The sequence below is a fragment of the Scatophagus argus genome, chromosome 5 (genome assembly GCF_020382885.2).
Source record: "Scatophagus argus isolate fScaArg1 chromosome 5, fScaArg1.pri, whole genome shotgun sequence".
Taxonomy (NCBI): domain Eukaryota; kingdom Metazoa; phylum Chordata; class Actinopteri; family Scatophagidae; genus Scatophagus; species Scatophagus argus.
In genome coordinates, this window is record NC_058497.1 from 19,517,505 (window position 1) to 19,534,920 (window position 17,416).

A 17,416-nucleotide genomic window follows, 5' to 3' on the forward strand; every position below is an offset into this window, starting at 1 on the left:
GTCACTATTTAATGCATTGTTTTCTTGGTGAATGCCACAAGTGCACAATTGAAACTCACATTCAAATGCAGTTAAAATTTAATTTTGCATGTCATTACATTCCCTGAGTAAATAAATATATGACCAAGTGTTGCCACTGTGGGAAGCATACTAAATAACCATAACCTGTCTCCATTCTACCTCTGTGTTGTCAGCTATGATATGTGAACTGACAGAAGGTGTGAAGTAATCATTATTCATTAATATCTTTTGCATTTTAATGACCCTACAGGTCTCCTTTGAAGAAATGAAATCAGTCCAATCAGTCTCCATCAATCCAGGCAGACATGTTCATTAAAGAGTTTGGGAATATAAAAAATTCACATGTCATGTGAGCAGTAAAGGTTAACCAGTCAGTGCCCTGGCAACATCTAAAATGAGATGCAGCCCTTTGCTGCTCTCAGGCTGAAAACCCGTTCGGCTACCTGCGCATCTGTAGCAGGGTGATAGCATGTATCAGTGCAAGTCAGCTTCCTGTTTCAGAGATACAGAAAACATATTTTCACACTTGACTTCTGGTGCCTTCAAATGCTGGAGACATAAAATTCAGAGACTCTGTGTAAAGATTATTTCAGTGCTCAGCTGAAGTGATAGCACGTTTGATGAATTAATCTTTCCTCATAGACAGTGCATCCATTATTTCCACTGGATGGAGCAGGGGTTTAATATACAAAAATCGTTTCCAAAAACTCAAATCTGTAACTCTGATGGTTTCTCTCACTGAAAGCCTAACTCAAAGATGAAGCTTTGAAGAAATTGCATATCCACTTGGTGTATAGTGCGACACACACTCGCTCCCTCATGCATTTTACTTGCATCATTGCCCTGTTCTTTGAATCCTTCTATTCACCCTGTAAAAGTAAAATTGTTGACTTTAAACAGCCCAATTTTGTGTGTGTGTGTGTGTGTTTAGCAAAACCAGTCCCAGCACGCATCAGAGAGAGAGAGAGAGAGAAGAAATACATGCAGTAAGTGGATTTTAAAATTCATAGTAAACAATGACATCTCAGAGCAAGGGTATCATGCATATGCATTTAATAATACTACAATAACAAATGTATGCACACAAAATTCAATGAGGGGCAGCTCATGCAATATTCTTCTTTACTACTAGTTAGAGAAATGGCTTGATAATGCTAAAAATGCAGTTAGGTTTGCAAAAATGAAGGGAATGAGTGTGTGATTATTGATATCTGACTTACTGAGCTCAACGTATCAGAAAAGGCGAGTGAATTCCAGCTGTAAATGCATCACGGCTAACAGAGAAGGACGAGCAAAATGTGGCATTTCTGCTCATTCTGCATGTAGCTTTCTCAGTTTAAGGGGAAATGAGCTCCCAGTGGTGTGACAACCCAAAGCCCTCTAGGCTTTATGTTGGCTGAATCAATCAGGCTGTTGGAGACAGTGCCACGGACAGCATGTGCTGCCGTGCCAGTGATTTGTATCTGTCACTTGTTATTTTCTCTAACACTGCTCTTGCCTTTGTGTTTTCTGAGTCCATGGGATGGCACCTCATATCTCTGCTTCCCTATTTCAGCCTCTCCGCGTTCCTGCCTCTGCTTTGTGTGGTCTTCTTCTTCTACTTACTCTCTATAGTCTCTGTCCAAAAGTCCTATGAAGTACACCTTTTCTCTATTTATTGAATAGGCTACGACATGTTCATCTTATATCCTCATGTGAGATATTGTTCACCGATGCACTCTGGGATCTGTGTGTCTGAGAGCATATAAGCCTCAGTGAAATCTGCTACAGCAATGCTGTAAATCTTACCACACCATATGAACCTCACTGTATGAAACTCTTGATGATTCTGGAAGTATCATATGTACAGCAAAGAGTTAGCAGGGTCAGGCTAGCCTTTCTCTTCACAGATGTCTAACTGTTGTTCAACATACCATTTACTAAAAGCAAAGACTTACCAAAGCAGAACAATGCATTAGCATCTGTGGGGCTTGCACATAAAACATGGATGTAATGTTTTATAGACAAATAAATAAATAAAAATTAAATTTAACATGTTGGTTAGACCTCATTGATGCACATAATGTATGAGACCCATACACATAATGTATGAGTGTCAACATAATTTTTGTCTGATTATTAAAACTATCCAGGGTCCAGGTAGTTTGGTTCAGGTGTTGTTATTTTATTGGCCCTGTTACTGTAGGAGCTTCTCAGCAGTATTAAATTGTCACTACAAATGATTTTTAAATTGCATTTCTAATATTGTCAATATCCGTGTCTAGCCTACTGGGATTTCATTCATCAGGACATTCATAAAAAACATTTATTTGAAATATCAGAGTTTCATTGATGCACAATAGCACAGTCTGGTTTTTATATTCAGCTATATATGTCAACCCATCAGTTTCCTCTCAAATTCCCTAAAAAGTTTGTGGCTGTCCTCAGTCATATCGTGTTGGAATCCATCTGTGACACAAACACAAATCACAGTCTTCGAGGGTCGTGAACTAGACGACTGGCACATTCTGTCCGTGCACAATGATGATAAAGTCATCTGAGCCATCTGCAGAGAGGACAGAGTCATTTAGTGCTGAGTTCAGAGACAGATGTCCAAGACACAGAAAAGTGGATCTCCACAAGAGTCATTTTCATTCCTTTGTGTATGTGTGTGTTTATGTGTGTGTGTGTGTGTGTGTGTGTGTGTGTGTGTGTGCATTAGCCTTTTTTTATGAAAGGAAACTTCAGAAACTTCACTCCTCGTCACTAAGCCAAGACATACAGTGAAAACCAAACGATGCTCAGTAAACTGAATCAACTCATTTCAAAGTTAAAAATCAATCTTCCAAGTTTATGGCATATCTTGGCTAAATATTATTGCCTAAACAGCATCTCAATTTAGTGCTGCCTCTCTCTGAAAAGATGTTATATTTTAACATTAAGCTGTGCACAGCTACGGTGCCTGTGGCTTACAGATGGGTAAAAGGAACAACCATATCTTCCTTTGACAATTTATTCCACCAATACTGACAAGTATTTGAATGAATTACACCTCCGACCAGGCTCATATTTATTCATTTGTTGCTCTTTATGTTATTCACTCATATTCTCTTTCACAATGCTGCAAGCAAAGCACATCTTGTATTAACAAGTAACTGACCAGGCAGCCTTTTATCTAGACAGTTTAAATAAAAGATGCCTGTATTTACAATCCTGAAATTGAAACCCTGTGTTTTAAAGTTGTGAGACATTTTTCTTGCAAACGACGCTACTCGTTCAGCCTTTGCTTCCACTGTTACATAAAAACTTCTTAAACACAAAGAGCAGAAAAGGCTCTAACCTTTCCGTCCCAATAGCAGTCAGACTTTCAGGTTGAGTTAAATATTGATGACTTTGGTTAATGATGGCAGTGAAAGATCTGAGTTCTGTTATGAAGGGACACACTCTGTCACATCTGATGCCACTCTGAGCAGTGATATGTGGCTCCGGCTTCTGACCTTCTGTTCAAGGGGACATTTTAGATAATTGCTTTCTCAAATTCAATCTACAGATTGTTTTTCTCCCCTGAAAGCATTCAGAGGCAGCAGGTTTCCAAATTCTTCATTAATTCTTGTGACCCAGATCTGAATTCAGAGGGTGCGTTGCAGGCTAATATAACAGGATTTTGTATGCATCCAAGCAGACCAAGCTTCCAGCCAAAGCTGCACCCTCCAGAATAATTTCAAGACCTATTTTTAATCTTGCTGCAGTGCACCCCCTTGATCATTTCCTTGACTTGCACCAAACAGCTAAACCATTTATTTCACTGTCACCATGCCTGAAGGTCAAATGATTAACTACATTAAGGCTCATAACTCATGACAAATGCAGCAACTACCTAAAGCTATTTTAAAATAAAATTAATTCAAACAGCTGTCACAGTTCGGGGTCTTAGTTGTTTGTAAGTTCACCTCCTCACATGTCATGTTTGTTTTGCATCTCCTGTCTTTGTCTCCTTCCCTTCTTTATGTATTCTTAATTATCCTCATCTGTCCCTTGTTATCTTTCCCTTAATGTATGGAAGTCTGCATTTTTTGCCCCACTCTTTGTCAGTTTATCTTGGGGTTACGTGTGAAGCATAGCAGCTTCTTTTTAATGTAATGATTTTGGAGCTTTGTCTTGGCTTTGCTCATCTGGTTTTGACCTTTGCCTGCCCACCTAAACCTCTTTGTTTGTTAATGTATTTTGATTATTAAATGAACTACTTAAGCTGTGTCTTCAGTGTCTGCATCTGGGTCCAGTTCTTTCTGTTCTCTGGTACCTTGACAGCCATATACACAATATTAAAGCAGACAGATTTCAGTGTATTAAGATCAAGAATAAAACCAGATCCCAACCCAAACAGTAGGATGTTGCCATGCCAGCTTGCCTGAGGTAAAAAATTATCTCTGTCTTTCCATGCTGACCCCAGGAATGTGCCTAGGTTCAGAATGTGTTCAGTGTTATTTACAGTGCAAATAAGTGCTATTGTGTGAAAATAAGGCTGCTGGGCTCCGAGAAATATCTCTCTGTATATCTTTTCCTCTGTCTCTGGACCGTTGATCTATTCAGATGTTAATGTATTTTCCATCGCTGCCCTGACATCAGAAGTCACCTGCCAGATCACAGGATAAATTAAAAGCCAGTCTTCTGACTAACAATAATGCTGCTTCAGTTGTGCTGCTGCCGGGCAGAGCTGGAGGTCATGCTTAGTGTTAAGTTGCTGCTAGGTAACTGACTTGTGTTGTATTGCAGAGTATAAACTGCAGGAGCTAAGTTTCTTTCCTACACAAGCATAATAAAGTGCTGTCTGACCAGTGTTCTACTTGTGTTATATTAAATAGATCTAATGCAGCATGAAAGCCTTATCAGTGATTTTCAGAACATCCTTAAGAAACACTAAAGCTACAGCATGCTTTATTTTCAGCAGCTCACATTTATTCAGTGTAAAAGCATCATCCAAGCACTGCTTAGAAAAACAAAAATCCCTCCAACAAGCTCATACATCAGTTCACAAATCAGGTTCATCAGAAATCTAGAGGAATACTTCAAGAGGACAATTGTGGATGCACCAATCAACCAATTTTCAGAAGTAGAGCAGACATTGACCTTATTACTTTAATATAATTTAAAATATATGTAAGTTTACTTAACGTAGATAATGTAGATAAACCTTGTTACATAGGGAAAGCATTGCAACAGTGTGTCCATCTGAACCATTATTATATTCCCCGGTCAGGCTTTTAGATTCAGTTTAAAATAAAATGCTGCAACAGGTTGAGGATGAAAAACAACAGGACAGACTGTGTCACTAAGCTTAATGTATTGTGTATCAGTGGAGATGCACTGATACAATATGGATGCAGGAGTGGGTGTATGAGTGCAAGTATACACTATAGACACTATATATGGAAGTACTTGACTGGTCCACACAGAGCCCTGACCTCAACTCCATCAAACACCTGTGGGATAAACTGGAACGGAGACTGCAAGCCAGGTCTTTTCGCCCAACATCAGTCTCTGACTTCACAAATGCTAAACTGTATGAATTGGCAAAAATCCCCACAGAAAATCTTGTAGAAACTATTATAGATGTAAAGCTTGCTATTTCTTTATAAAGCGATGGCTTTAAAGTCCCTGTTGGTGTAATGGTCAGGTGTCCCAATACTTTTGTATATACTTTTGTATCTGTATGTGCGGAATATAGGCATACATGTAACACAGTATCAGCCATATGCGACCAACACTTGAACAACATTTCCATTATACAGTTCAGCGTTTTAGTTACAGTCGTTCAAGCACAGTGAGTCACACACGTTATGCCACAGCAGTCTCTTCAACATTATATTGTCTTGTTTAATACAACATGTATATGCCATGCTGGATCAATATCGGAATACTGAGAGAGAAAAAGTCATATCAGTACATCTCTAATAAGCTGCAGCAATCCAAAAATTCTGTATAGTAAAAGAAAATAATACATTTGAGGAGCCAATATCCCCACAAGGTTCATTTCTTAACTCTTCTGGTGCTCTCAATCCCATCACATGATGTTCATCAACAGATTTGTACAGTTGTCGAAGAATTGTTGGCTGTAGAGTTTCAAGATTTTTCTCCAATCACTCTCAGAATTTTTTAAAAGGGCACATAAGGCAATAAGGCAATACAGGCAATATAGTAGAAAGACTTTGTAGTATGATCCAAAGCTGAAGAACAACCTCTAAATGGACCTTATGGTGAGACTAAGCTTTCTAATTTGTTGCTTTAAGACTGATCTTAAAACTTCATGAAGACGTAATTGTGGTCCAACATGATCCAGTATGAGAGAGCTGTTTGTTGTGTACTTGTCTCTAAACACTTTGGTTGAATAAGGTGCAGATGCTTAAAGCAAACAGTTAGTGATTGATTTGTGCAGTAGTGACATTACCCTCTTACTAAAGAGCCTCAAAGGAAATGCAACCTTGATTGAAGATACTGATCAGCTGATGTGAATTATGGGCAAGACAAATAACTAGAGGAGCAAAGAGAGAAGGAGCATTTTAAACACTGATCGCTTCTGCACAAAGTACAACAGGGAGTGCAAGGACACACAAAGAAGACTGTGAGCCAGAAATGGTTGCTAAGGCGTAAGCATTTAAATCACTACTTTCACTGTGGTTGACTATCTTTCAAGTGAATCGTGATGCTTGCAGTATAAGAAATCAGCAGTACTTTCTTTATCAGGGGAGCAATTTTTTTGCCTTATTTCCAAACCATATGTTTCTAATGATGTTAAAATGTGGGAGAATCACAGCTCCAGCTCGTTATGGCAGATGTCTGGGGTAGGATAACACACTTTACGCAGATTCAAGAAGGAGGTCATTGTCCTTATCACCTTCACTGGGCCCGCGACCCTGATGGATAAGCGGCATAGAAAATGGATGGATGGATGGACCTTCACTGGGATCTAAGGAATTCATCCATTTGATCTGTTCAGTGAACTGTTAAATAAAAGACACATTGTGGACTTTCGAAAAGATAAAGGATCAGTGGGGGAATACTCAACTTTCCTCTGACACTCAGGTTTAATGATCTACCCCAACCAAATGCTGGCTTATGCTTGGCTTGTGTGTAGGTCTGGTTATTGCATTGTAGTAGCTGCTCTGGGTTCTTTCATTTAACATGATCTTTATTAGCAGTTTGCTAAGTTATCATCACACTGTAAATCTTAACATCGCATACACCATATTAGCCATGCTAGTTGTGGTCTTTCAGCTGCCCACAGCTGTCCTAGCTATACCTCTTACTATACCTACACTATATAGACAAAAGCATTGGAACACCTGACCATTTCACCAACAGGGACTCACATCACATTCTAAATGCATAGACAGCTTTGCAGCTATAACAGCTTCCACTCTTCTGGGAAGGCTTTCCATGAGATTTTGGAGTGTTTCTGTGGGAATTTTTGCCCATTTATGCAGTGGAGCATTTGTGAGGTCGGACACTGATGTTGGACAAAAAGGCCTGGCTCGCAATCTCTGTTTCAGTTCATCCCAGAGATGTTGGATGGGCTCTGTCTCTGCTCTCTCTCCACACCAAACTCATCCAACCATGTCTCTATGGATGTTTCTTTGCACACTGGAGCACAGTCATGCTGAAATAGAAAAGGTTCTTCCCCAAACTACTGCCAGAAAGTTGGAAACATAGCATTGTCTAAAATATCTATTAAGATTTTCCTTCACTGGAAGTAAGGGGAAGTAAGAGTCCAACCTGTGAAAAACAGTTCCATGCTAATACTTTTGTCCGTATAGTCTGTTCAAACAACTATTGAACTGATTCCACACATTTTTGTACAATTATTGGACATTCATGATGCCCAGACAATCAACTCTACTGACATTGCTGATACCTTGATGTTTTCCCTTGGGCTACATGAAGAGAAGAGAATAGAGAAATATCTTTGGATGAAATGGCATACAATCGATTCAATATTTATGTTCATGAATAATGAATTGATTGATCTTCCCGTCAAATTTATTTGTTCAATACTTTGGTTTTTGACTAAACACCTGCAAAACATTTGATTTCCCCAATACCATCAGCTGTAACTTGTGCCTAGTGCTAATTTACAAATATTAGCATGCCAACAAGGTAGACCAAGATGAGCACCACGATAAACATTGGTCTGCTAAATATCAGTTTCATAGGACGGTCACTGTGTGCATGGTGATCATAGCATTTATGTCAAAGGACTGCTGTAAACATCAGGAAATGGAGGACCCAATAGGTAAACTTTGACCAAAGGGCATGGTGAACATGAGACTTTAGGACAAAGGCAGAAAGAAATAATCCAAATGGCAAACACAGGGAACACAAGGTTTGCAACTGAGGAAGCTACACAGGGAGTAAAGCAAACTCAGACAAACACAGAGTGCAGAGATCACGACGAAGGCAGTAAAACAAAATGCAGGGCACACAAACACACTGAACTCAGGGACTGCAGAACAAAACAGAGAAAAACAGAAAACTCAGGGATGGCAGATCAACAGAGAACATCACAGAAATCAGGAGTTGCAGAAGACATGGCAGATGCCAGGAACAAAGAAACACAGAAAAACTCAAAACAAAAAGAAGACAGCTCACAAACAAAACAATGGAAACACACAAAATACAAGAAACAGCACATACACGGAGAGCACAGGTATATAAAGGGGAGGTAATAAGACACAGGTGTAACAAATAAGGGGTGGAGCAAACAATCAACAAAGGAAGAAAAACAAAGACAGCAAATAAAAAACTAAAGAAGACACAAGGGGAATAAAATGAAACAAAACAAAGTAAAACAGGAAACTGACTAAACAGACACTTCAAAACATGACAGGATGGCTGGTTTTATTTCCATCTGTCAATATGCGCTTGTAGCTATTCTATGGTTAAGCAGTAGTGCTGCTCAGATGATTTTGTGAGGCAAGATGTGGCTACTGCAGTGAAAGCAAGTCTCCACAATGTATGTAGTCTGTCAGTGCTCAGTCAAACCAGCTGACAGATCAAACAGTTTAGTAAATGAATGGTGAAAAATATAAAAGTTGGAGTGATGTTTCTAGGTTTGGCCTCACAACCAAAATCTAAATAAGAGAATATTCCAGTCAAATCTGATGCCCTACGGTAAAACTCCTGACCTTGAAGTATAAAAAAGAAGCTTATTGCAGGTGATTCAGCTTCCATCTCTGGAGATAAAAAACATGTGGTAGAACAGTAAGACTCTCCTGGAGCAAAACTCTACTCTTCAACTGCCAAATATCTTTATTTATGCAATAATGAAAGACGGACTGAATCCAATAAACACAATAACATGTTCATCATCATCACAGGAGATCTGTACAAAACAAACTTTGTAGCAGTGAAACCAGGTATTTTTTCCTCAGTAGTCAAAAAGCCATTATCAAATACTCATAAGACCAAGAATGAATGCACAAAAATAAATAAAATCTTCGAAAGAAGCTGTCACACCATGTTAATTAACTCACAAGCTTACTTTTTAAATCATAAGAACTGTTAATAAATGGCAAATTAGGTCAGCACCCAATAGTTAAGTCATGATTTGGTGAATACTAACAATTTGATAACATGAATTAGTACTTAAAGAGAAGCTGATCATATGTTTTGAAGACAATTGTGTAACATCTAACCACCCCCCCCACACACACACCAAAAAAACAAAAAAAAAAAAACTGATATCATATTTGTGTATTTAGTATCAAAGAATAAAATTAACTTATATGATTTGTCAGTTTCCATTAATCTCACTAAATGAGTGAAAGTCTGAGGTAAAAATAAGAGTTAACCTCACAATTTTTGTTCACAATGTCTAACCTTATTTACAGTTCTTATCTTTATTTATCATAAATTTAAGCACTGATTTTGATTTTACTGAAGATGTGGTGGTTAAATTTACACTCATTAATTATTATTCACCATTTATTTACAAATGACTACTCCATCATTGGTTAAGAGAACCACAAACATGACAGTTGTATTTAATAATATCAAACAATTAACATGCACTGAACAATCACCATTTAACCATTAGATCATTATTTGCCATTTACTAACATTGTTGCTGCCCAGCATAAATATTTGATTTCTCCAGAGTATCATCATGGCAGAAAAATATCACTATGTGTTATACAGACTTTTCAGATTTTTGTGTATACATTGATGGGAATGATTGTTCCATTGCTCTCATAACAATGTTTCAGTATTAACAATCTAAATGCAAAACAAAATCAAGTTAGGTTTTTCAGTATCGTTTCTACAATATTATACAATTACCAAGTAATGCTAATTGGTGCACTGAAATTACATGGGCGGCACTACAGGGAATCATACATACTTAGTACTAATCAAATAGCTAATTACTGGACCACCTAGGCAGGAAAAACAAGTCAAAGACAGCTCCCCTGTGGCCTGAACGTGCTGCTCTGCTATGCAGGTTTTTAGTTTAACCAAGACACCCTAAGTACAGAAAAGCTCTTTTTCTTTTATAACAGGTAAAAAAAAACCTCAGCTAAGTAATCCTCTGACACACTACCTCAATCCAAACCTATAAAAATACACACTCAGTTCTGAAAAGCCGGCGGTAGTGAGCTTCAGTGAGAACATTGCAGGTTATGTTAACACTGGCCTCCCTGCGTCCTCTGATTCCACCTTCACGTTCTTCAGTAAACACAACTCTACAACAAATACCTACTGCAGACACTCACACATGCACACACAAATATACAGCATGTCAAACTTGTCAAAACAAAATATCAACTTGATAAAATGTACGTTGTCATGAACAGTAACACTTTGGTCAAACAAATCTAATCTTTATGTATCTCTACTCAACATAAAAAACAATTTAAGGCAAAAATCAACCATTTAACAAGTCCAACAACAAAAAGTTCAAAAACATATATTGAAAATATTTCTTTTTACAATATTTCCTCATAGAAAAATATGTTTGACTTGCACAGAGTTTTAAACATGGCCACAGTAAGTCTCAATTCAACCTCAAGTGCACATGACAGCATCAGGTTTCATCACAAATCTATTGGTTCCAGTGCAGCTGTAGGAAACGGATGCAGGGGCATTATGGTGGAAATTCAAATGGACTGGAGTCCACTGTCCATTATCCTGCAAGCTACTGCAAGTACCAAGCGACAAACTAATGTTGCCAATAATGAGAATTACGCACTGTCATTTTAAATACATTGATAAATGAGTTCAGATACCTTATTACAACCGAGTCTATCAATCTGTAAGCATTTTAGGTCAACTTTGCCTACAAACCATTTGTGTTTAATCCTTTAGTGGTTACAGAAACAAACAGGCAGCGACACAATCTACAGGGAAAACAAAAACTACAAATGCAATTAAATATAAATACAACTCTCTCTGAAGTGAGTACCACAGCTAAATTGAGGACCAAGAGTGGTGTTCTTCAATAGTGCAAATGCAACCTCAGGGGTCGAGCCGCACACACCACAACACTACAGGTGCCGCAGACTCTGGTCTGAGGCGGCTGTCGAAAGGCATGTTCTGCCTGACTGGTTGGGGAAAAGAAGAAAGGAGGTGGGAGTAGTAAGCCAGCCACAACATGATGAAAAGATCTAGCAGTGGGAGTGAAATGGGAGCAGAGACTGGTGTTTGGCGAGGTTGGCTTATCGAGGCCCCAAATCGCTGATCTTGTGTACAGACTGAACCTAAATGTCACAGTGCTTCTGTGTCCAGAGGCCCACACGGCGATGAGTATTTACATGGGTGTAGGATAAGCGCAGGAGTCAGTCAACATGACCACCTGTTAGCACAGCAGTCTGAATGGGACCAGGTGCAGCGTCAGGTAAACTCTGTTGCTCAGGTCAAAACAAAGTCATCGCTGTCGTCACATTTTCCATCCTCTGAATCGTGTGTGGGTTTAGGGGGGATGGGGGGGGCATGTGTGTCTATTTACTCTCTGAAGTACATTCTTTTGATTTTACAAGTAGACACATTTGAGCTTGACACAGACATGTGCAAAAATCATTGCCATCCCCGGCAACGACTTCACATTTCAGGCACGAAGACTAAGTGACGTTATCCATCGAGCGGGTCACAAAATAACTGCAAAACAGGTGACAAAGTGTAGAGGGCCAAGCACGAGGTAAAGCTGAGCTGTGAGGGACACCAGCAGAGGATCCAATGTACATGTACAGCACGTAGAGGTGACACTGTCAAATGAGGAAGCAAAATTAGGGAAGTTACACAAATACGGAGGACAAGTTAACACACTGATTTGTTCTGTGTCAGCGCATTTGTTCCTACAAGTTCACAGACAATATTTTCAATTTTAAAAATGAGTGGATTTTGAGCACGGGAAGACATTGCAGTTGTAGCTCATCAGTACCCGCATTATCATAATCATGGGTAAATTTACATGCAGTCCTCCTTGGGAGCTGCTGCTAATAATAGCATCTCTTACTCAGGTTGCCAGAGGAATATTAATTATCCAGAAAAATCACCCATTGTTGTCACTCGCCTTCCTTTCATTATGTCTTTCTGTTCTTTCTTCTGTACTTACAGACTTATTTTTAAAAGTGATATTGCCTCCATGACCAAAAGTGTAAAGACCGTAATGTATCAGGTACATCAAGGAACATAACCTAATCAAGGTGGACGTTTATTGACTTTGCTGGAACTCGACAGCAAAATCAATCTGCGTTTGCATCAAAGCTTTGCTTAGCCTCGAGCTCTTAAAAGCTTAATAGGCGGTGCAGTTATGCCACAGTGATTGTTAAGTGGGCAACAGTAAAACATGACTTCACAGGTGTAGCAGCAAGTCATAAAGAAGAAGTCAGAAGTCGTAAAGTTGCATTATCATGACTGAAGGATCCAGTGTTTTTGGAGCTTGACGAGTGCTAGGGACTAGAAGTCAGAACATCTCAGCCCCTGCCGCTTCAATTTTGATCTTTTTTATTTTTTTTTTAATCTGTCTCTTGTTTCCCTCAGTTACTGAGTACTCAACTGGAGTATTTCCATTACTTATTCCTGCATATCTGTATATAATTCACACCATCTTGCAATCCAGTGTTTTAGAAAACTAAATACTTACATATTGAGTAATACTTAAACTTAAAATACTCAAACTATATAATAATCTGTCCCAAGAAAAACCTGCATCATTAATGAAGGACAGTGTTCCGACTGAGACACAGTGAGACACAAAAAAAAAAGCGATCAAACAGGTTATGAGGTGATGTTTGCTGTATTTACTTGGGTAACATTCTTTTCCATTCACTTTTGTTTTCTCAGCTCTCAGACTCTTCTGACTCCTTTTGGTTCTTTGGTCCTCTGAATTCTCTTTAGCACTGTGGTCTTAGTGTCTCATCAATTAACAATTAGTTATCTTGGGAAGTACAAAGGTATGACACACATTGTTACAATATGGAATAAGCCTTTAAAACACCCATACTTAAACAATAAGATCTCACCTTGGCCCTGGACACTAAGACCACTTTGTCTCTTTTGTCCTCCTGCAATCCTTCCATCTCTTTTTGACGTCAGGGAGTGGTGTCTCCACGATGCATGGAGGCACGTCCCCATGTCACTTGTCCACCTCCTCCTCCTCCCCCTCCTCCGCCTCCCCCTCCTCCTCCCCCATGGTCCTTATCAGACTCTGGCTGGCTTTGGGCCCGCTCAGGTTTGGGGTTGGGTGTACACGGTGGGTCAGGCTGTTGCACCGACATTGTCCTGCGTAGGTGAGTGCGCTTACACAGGAAGTCAGGCTTCGCTGAGAGGCCAAATGAGCCTTTTCTTAGGACCATACGAACCGAAGGGGATTTCTTGGGTCTGGCTCTGTGCCCAAACTGAAGGGTGGAGAGGTGTGCTGCATAGCCATCACTCAGGAACTACACATACCACACAGAGAAAGGGTTAGAGGGAGAAGTGGGCAGGCAGAAACACCATGAAATGACACTAAAGAAAAGAAAAAAAAATGACATAAATGAAAGCTGGATTACCTGACACTGATTTTGGTATTTCTTTGAAGGTCTGCCAACAATATAAATCTGTGAGGGGCTCAGGCCAAGCATGTTGTAAACAGAGATGTCCTTCATGGAGCCATAAGCAGAGATGATCTTAATGTGACACTGGTGAGAGAAGAAATAATCAGTCGGAGATGTGTGTGGCATTTTGATTCAGCACGACTCAAGGCTTGTTTGCAGATGAGTGAAGTGAAGGACAGGTCTCAAGAGATCACGTTTCATAAGAAAGACAAACTGCCCAGTCAAGAGGTCTACCTCCTGTATGAGGTTCCTGAGGAAAATGGTCTTTTGCCGCAGGGGGTCATGAACCAGGCCTTCAGAGAAGAAGATCATCCCATGTGGAAAATTGTGCTGTGAGAGCCAGGATACCACACGCTGCTTCTGCATATCAGGGCGGCCTGTGATGTAAATGATCAGATATCCCAGGTCCTGCCAATGCCTACACGCAAATACATAACATCAAACACGCTTTAAAGTTATTCATTTCAATCAGCGGTAGTGGCACAAGCTTACAGATTCACCTCTGAACCTTCACTCACACGAACAGACACACACAGACTCAGAAACTGTTACCACTTACCTGACAACATCAACAGCTCCGGGCCGGACTTTGGGGTCACTGCCCATGATTGACACACTGGCAGCAAAAGAGCCATCAATGCTGAAGACCACACACTCCATGGCCCGTGGCAACACAGTCAGGTAGGCCTCGGCACTTGTTTGATCCCCCCTTGGGATGGAAAAGAGAAGGAGTGCATGAGAGAATGCATTTGCTACACATCGTTGCAACTCCTATCAAGGTTCTTTATACTGCACCTTCTAGCCACGTGGTTCCCAACCTTTTGCCCCCCAGCTTGTCTCTTGGTTCCCCCCCCCCTGAGGTTGGACCAGACCCAGGATGGGAACCACTGCTCTAGCTAGAAGGTCAGACACTGATGCAGAGCATGGATGCACAACTTAATTCAATCGTTCTCTCCTTTTTCTATGTGTTTCTACATCTTACATGATTATACAGAGCTTTTGAAAAGCCATGCTAAATGGATGCTTACTTGACCACCATTTTAATTGGATAGACTCCAAGCCCGAGCTTCTTGCTCTTGGGTATGGTATATGTGACTCTCCCGCTGCTGTTGGTCACCTCAGTGTCAAAGTGCACCCAGCGACCAGACTGAGGTTGTGTCATTAGCAGGATGTCCACCTAAGAGAGGCAGGGTGGGTCAACAGGCAGAGATTAATGTATATCACCGATAGGTGCATCTATCACTGATATGTGTATCATGCTGCTGCTTTTCACCTTTTCACCAGTCAGAGTGACCATGTCCAAGGGGCCATACATGAAGCGGCCAACCAGAGTTTGAGGTCCATCCTCAGTGGCAATAACATCATTCACTCTGTGGTTGGCGGTGACGTTCTACAGTAGACAACAAGAAAGAGCATGAAACACAGTTTGGTTAGGACTTTAAGTCAAGGTTTTAACCTTGTTGCTACTTATCTAATGTTGTGAAACACATCTTTGCATTTACCGTGGAAGTCAATGAGATGGGGTAGAAAGCACTGAAAAAGCTTTAAAGTTACGTTTCACACATTAGGAGCGCAAAATCGACAAAACTTCAATGCTTAAAATTAAAAAAGCTTTACACAAACTATGAGAAGAGCATCAGATAGACAATATTTAATGAACAGGAACCATTCAGTTGCACACAACTAAACTTAACAGGGACTGAGGAAGTGACTGGAGTTAAAATGCTGAAATGAAAGTTTTCCTCGCTTCGATGTTTTGCATTTCTAGATTTCCATCCAAATGCCTCTGAGGTATGCACAGTGGGACCTTCCAGAAAAGAAGGTTAACTCTATTAAGCTCCGTTGTCTTGTTCTTTTCTCCATATTGCAGCATTCAGTGAGCACCACCAAGTGAGCCAGCAGAGAAACACTAATCCCTAAATCTCTTCTTGCTGAGATGGTTGCATTTTAATAGCATATTATCAGCACACTAATTTATATTTCTCATACTCTGTTTTGGGCCACCATGAGAGAAATTTGAATTCTCCTATCTTCGTCTCTGCCATTTCTGTAACCTTAATACTACTACTTAATATTACTTAATATATAATATAATAATATAATTTTGCTCTTTTTCAACACTAGTACATTTTTGCCCCATGGATTATATGATAAAAGAAAACATTTCATCCACAAGTGCACAATTTATGCTCAATATCTGATTAAATGTTTATGAAATATATTGTTATTACTAGTATTCTGATAAAATCTTTAAGGAGTAACAGCTTATTGTTTAACCTAACCCTAACCTCAACCTCACCTTTAAGCAAGTCTTCTCCCTAATATTTAATGATTTAGGTTGTGGAGACTTGCATTTTGTCCCCATAAGTAAGGTGTGAGTAAGGCGGGTCCCCACAGTGTGACTGTGTTAACAGATTTTTGTCCCCATATACAGGAATATTCATACACACACACACAGACACACACACAGAGAGTACATAAAACATCACAGCTACTGTGTGACTTGAGGAAGCCTTACAGTGTTCGATATGTACTTAGATTTCCCTGACACAGTTCACTGGGTATGCTGTGCTGTCATATGTGAAAACAGGAAAGCAACATGCACTTCAGTATCGCCACCATCTCACAGACACGGAGTGGAGGAGATGAGCATCAGACCCCTGCCTGCGAAATAGCAGCATGTACAAGAAACAACATCCACACTAGTTCCAGCTGTGACAAAGACCTCTCACCAAGCCAAGGAAGATGAGAAACAGAAGCCAAATCTCTCTGAATAGTATCACTCTGCTGCAGATGTGCCATCTGTGCCCAGATTCAAACTGCACAGAGCGGCTCTAAATCTCCACACACTGAATTATACTCAGGATGGGCACAACTTTCTTAGAGCTACTTTTCTTGAACCACTTAACACCAGAAACACATCACTTGGCCAAGGTGAGGCATGAACAAGATTACCCTGCAAAGAAGAAAACCTTCACAGACTTAAATATAGACGTTTCCATGGAACTCTAGTCGCACAGTTCTATTTATAGTCTCAATAAAAGCAGGCAGTCACTAAACTCTTGTCTTCAGAAAATTCCAGGTAAAAGGAACATTTGGCTGGCTCACAATGTGACCTTGATTGTTCGACTCAGCAGGGCTAACAAGCGTCAGGTAATTGTGTGTGTCTGCTTGCTTCAATGCTTCAAGGTGAAAGTGTGGGAGGATTTTAAGCAATACAGGTTACAGCGATACAGCACTACAACCCTGGCAGTTAGTGATAAATGTATGTTTAGTTTGAATGAATGCATTGCCATTAATGCAGAAGAAAAATGTCTGTTGTGTTTATGTGA

The 17,416-nt window shown here is 39.9% G+C and overlaps 1 protein-coding gene across 2 annotated transcripts in view; it reads right to left on the reverse strand.

Annotated features, from left to right (window-relative positions):
* Positions 1-9,280: 9,280 nt before the first annotated feature.
* The window catches only part of pitpnm3 (PITPNM family member 3), a 75,285-nt gene continuing 67,149 nt past the window's right edge, over positions 9,281-17,416 (reverse strand). For both annotated transcript variants that reach the window (XM_046389467.1, XM_046389466.1), the window contains 7 exons: positions 15,358-15,474; positions 15,113-15,261; positions 14,644-14,793; positions 14,319-14,502; positions 14,040-14,168; positions 13,512-13,928; positions 9,281-12,251 (listed from right to left, as the gene is read on the reverse strand). In XM_046389467.1, the coding sequence (XP_046245423.1) occupies positions 13,581-13,928; positions 14,040-14,168; positions 14,319-14,502; positions 14,644-14,793; positions 15,113-15,261; positions 15,358-15,474 (1,077 nt within the window). In that variant the 3' untranslated portion in view covers positions 9,281-12,251; positions 13,512-13,580. The remainder of the gene's footprint in view (positions 12,252-13,511; positions 13,929-14,039; positions 14,169-14,318; positions 14,503-14,643; positions 14,794-15,112; positions 15,262-15,357; positions 15,475-17,416) is intronic.